The sequence below is a fragment of the Xylocopa sonorina genome, chromosome 1 (genome assembly GCF_050948175.1).
Source record: "Xylocopa sonorina isolate GNS202 chromosome 1, iyXylSono1_principal, whole genome shotgun sequence".
Lineage (NCBI taxonomy): Eukaryota > Metazoa > Arthropoda > Insecta > Hymenoptera > Apidae > Xylocopa > Xylocopa sonorina.
The window spans coordinates 16,291,498-16,295,044 of NC_135193.1; the positions used below are offsets into that span (position 1 = coordinate 16,291,498).

General features: G+C 50.2%; 1 protein-coding gene across 1 annotated transcript; it reads left to right on the plus strand.

The window, feature by feature from the left end:
• LOC143422604 (transmembrane reductase CYB561D2) lies at positions 1-3,250 on the plus strand. Its single transcript, XM_076893376.1, has 3 exons — positions 1-208; positions 1,800-2,055; positions 2,686-3,250. The coding sequence occupies exons 2-3, from the start codon at positions 1,813-1,815 to the stop codon at positions 3,181-3,183; spliced, it is 741 nt and encodes a 246-aa protein (XP_076749491.1). The 5' UTR covers positions 1-208; positions 1,800-1,812; the 3' UTR covers positions 3,184-3,250.
• Positions 3,251-3,547: the final 297 nt, after the last annotated feature.

Consider the following 3,547-nt stretch of genomic DNA (forward strand, 5'->3'; position numbering starts at 1 on the left):
CGGCGAGGTTTCGCTCGATCGGGAGATTTCCTCAATTAGTACGAAAGCGGTGGCACTCGAATCGTCATCGATGTGTACGCTCCGCGAGATAGAAACGCGTCTGTAAGAGCTTGTCCAGTGTGCAGAGTGTGTGCACGTCGGTGCTCGGTGCGACTATAATTTAAGAAGAATTCGCGTAATTTCGCCGGAAGGAGGACAAGACTGTTTGGTGAGTTAACGAGTCGTTTAAAATTCTACGAAATCTCGTGCTTTCCGTATTTTTTTTTTCTCTCCCTCTTGGCCACCGGAACCAGTCGAAACGTTGGCATTTTTTTTTTTTTTTTTTTGACCAACACCCGACCGTTTCTCTCGCGCGTCCATGGACACGTTGCCGTGATTGCTGCTCTCGGCTGGTAGAGAATTTCGCGTGATGCGACTACACGATAGCGTCATACGCAGTCTGGCTGAAAAATAACGGGCCTCCAATCTATCGATTCGAACGCTGATCGTGTTCGCCAAAAACAGCGCAAAGGAACGCGTCGACCCGTCACTTTCGAGAGCCACAAATGAGACGCTCCATTCGACAGCATTTACCGTCTAAAAATTGAAGCAGTTCGACTCGGTTGCTCGAGACGCCTCGCGTTTTCAGTTTCGTTTACTATAAACGGGCATTCGCGAGAGGTTTCAAGGCGTCTCGGTGACGCTAAGCGGTTTTTTCCAACTAAAATCGAGTCGTAACTCTCGGACGACACGGCGACAGGGGTGGTAAAGTCGACGCGGAGGAAACGCGCTAACGAACTATATTGTGGACGAGATAAATCGAAAATAAGAACGTAAACCTGGATGGATGTTCGGTAGTCGCGCAACGTGCACGGCCCCGTCTTTCGACGGGAAGCAGAGTTGTTTATTTTATTCACTGGCTGGGCGATTTGTCCGAACGGATTATGGCGACTCGGACGGAAGAAAGGAGATCGCCGTTTCGGGAATCGGTGCTTCACCTCTCCGACTCGACCGTGCGCAAGGGCGCTACGATCATCCATATAAGTTTCTGATCCCCTCGCAGCCCCAGCTGCTCGCGGCGAATATATATTCTCGCTCGATCCGCAATAAAGCCGTCCGATCGATCGGATTGCATCGGTAAATCAATTATATGCTGAATTTCTATTCTTGCGCGTGATACGGCTTTTTACATTTTCGTCTCAGGCGAGGGAACGTCGCGCGCGCCACGTCGGGATCAACGAACTCATTTCCGTTTCTTTCGATCAGTGGCCCGATTTTAAAGGGGTCAGCACCACCGCTGCTCCCAGATGTAATCACTTCAACACAAATATCAGCCCGTCCCTTTTGTAATTCCCCTTATCGTACCCCAGTAATTACTATTGCCCGCCCGCTCACGCCCTTTGACCATTTAGTAAACATTTTCCTGCCGCGTCGCAAAGTACTTCACACCGATACGGGAAGAGGGTCGACGATTTTTCCGGCCCGGTGCGCTCCGTAAGGAGATTCGCCAAAGAGATTCTTCCCGACGATACGATATCGGCGCATCGATTCGAACAACGAGAAATAGTACAAAAAGATAGTAGAAAAAAGAAAGAAGAAAATCTTGGAATACTTACTCGGAATGTTGACTAACGTTATCGAAACAGGTAACCCGGGCGATATCGAAGGGGAAAGCAATTTAATCTACTAACCAGCCAGTTATTAACCCAAGTTGGAGAATGTTATAGAATAGTTTAACTTGATTAAGCAATTACAGAAGGCCGGGTCATAAAATCTTTGCCAATATAAAGACAACTTTATAATTGTTTCTGAACTTGCAGTCACTTGGGAAGCATGGAGGGAGGACAGGCGACCGCATTGTCGTTGAGGCAGATAAAAGTCGACGTGGGGCTGTCCCCGAATTCCTCGAACGATTCCGTCGATTCGGATGCCCTCGGAACCAGGTGCAGCAAGTACATCAAGACGATCGACGCTGTTAACCATGTACTAATCGTATCGTTAACAGTGTTCACTCTGTTCCACTCGATGCAAGTTTACAATGTAATGAATTTGCACGTGTCACTCTGCACTCTCGGGGTAGGTATCCTCCAACTATGTAAGATACTTATTCGAGCCGATTAAAAGATTGTTCCACCTCGTTCCCGAACATCTTGCTCCCTTGTAAGAGGCCGCGAGGGGATGGGACGCAAGGATGAAAGGAAATAGAAATTCTTCCCGACAACTTTAGACCTCTGCCGCATAAACCACGGAATTGGATCAGAAAGAAGTTCAGCGGGAACAATTCTCGCGGTTTAATCGGTCAAAAGAAGGCGAGAGCTTCTTTGGCCGGCGGCGGGCAAAGGAAACAAAGGGCGAGAAAGGGAGGCACGTTGGAAGAAGTTCCGCGGTGTAACCTTGCCCAAGAGTCCCCTCTGTGGCAATTGCGCGCGATTCAAATTGCGCCATTTGTCCTCCGCTTACAAAGGTGGGCACCGCGAGCGCCCGTTGCCACCACCGAAATCGAAATCCAGCCACGAGGGCAAAAGCTCGCCTCGCCCCTGTTCCGTACGAGCCAGCCAGCCAGCCAGCCAGCCTAGGCACCGGCCACCACTTCTCCCAACGGGAAAGAGACCGTGGCTAACCGTGCCGGCCAAAGAAGTTCTAACGACTTCTCCAAACGACTGCAACTTCCGCGACCACTGACGACTCGATCCTTACCCTTTTCAGTACGTTCTACTGATGTCGGAGGCCATTGTCGTGTTAGCCGGCGAAAGCGTCTTGACAAACAGTCTCACGCACCGTGCCAAGAAGCACGTCCACTGGTTCTTGCAAATCCTCGGACTGATCTCCATCATTTCCGGGATCGTGGTGATGTATCGAGTCAAGAGCCTGCACTTTCGATCCCCGCACGCGATACTTGGCATCACGTCCGCCAGCCTGATGATTTTTTTAGCCCTGACCGGCTACCCGGTTTTCATCGCCAGCAAGCTCCGCAGCTACGTCAGGCCAGTGCTGATCAAATGCGGGCACAACTTCCTCGGCATAGCGTGCTTCGCGATCGGCATCGCCGCGCAGTGTACCGGTTACAGGTACTTCCGTGTGTTGAATTCCGAGGACTTCGACTGGCAGTTGGTATGCATAATCGTCAGCGTTCTGATAACGATACTGTCCGTCAGAAGCGCGCTCCCGGCCCTGTTCAGACAGTTTATATCGTTATTCAAATGATGGAACGTTCGACGAAGTTGCAGATAACACTAGCGCCTCTTTAGTCGCGATCTGGATCGATGCTGTTCGAGACAACGGCGATCGGAACGAGCGTACCTGGCAAGTGCCCCGTTTTCTACAACAAAATGAAAGAAACACCCATGTAAATAAAAAGAAAAAAAAAAAAAACGGAAAAAACGGTTCGAACACTGGATGAAATAAATGGAGAACCATGGTCCCCTCTCTTAATCCTGCTCGCATTACTGGCGTGCGTGGTCGCGAAGCAAACGTTGTTACAGTATAATTCGATTCTTTAAGCGATGCGCAAAGCAGTGCGGTCGCGTGTCAGTGTACACGGGGAAATCCGATCAGCGCCCGGTCGGAA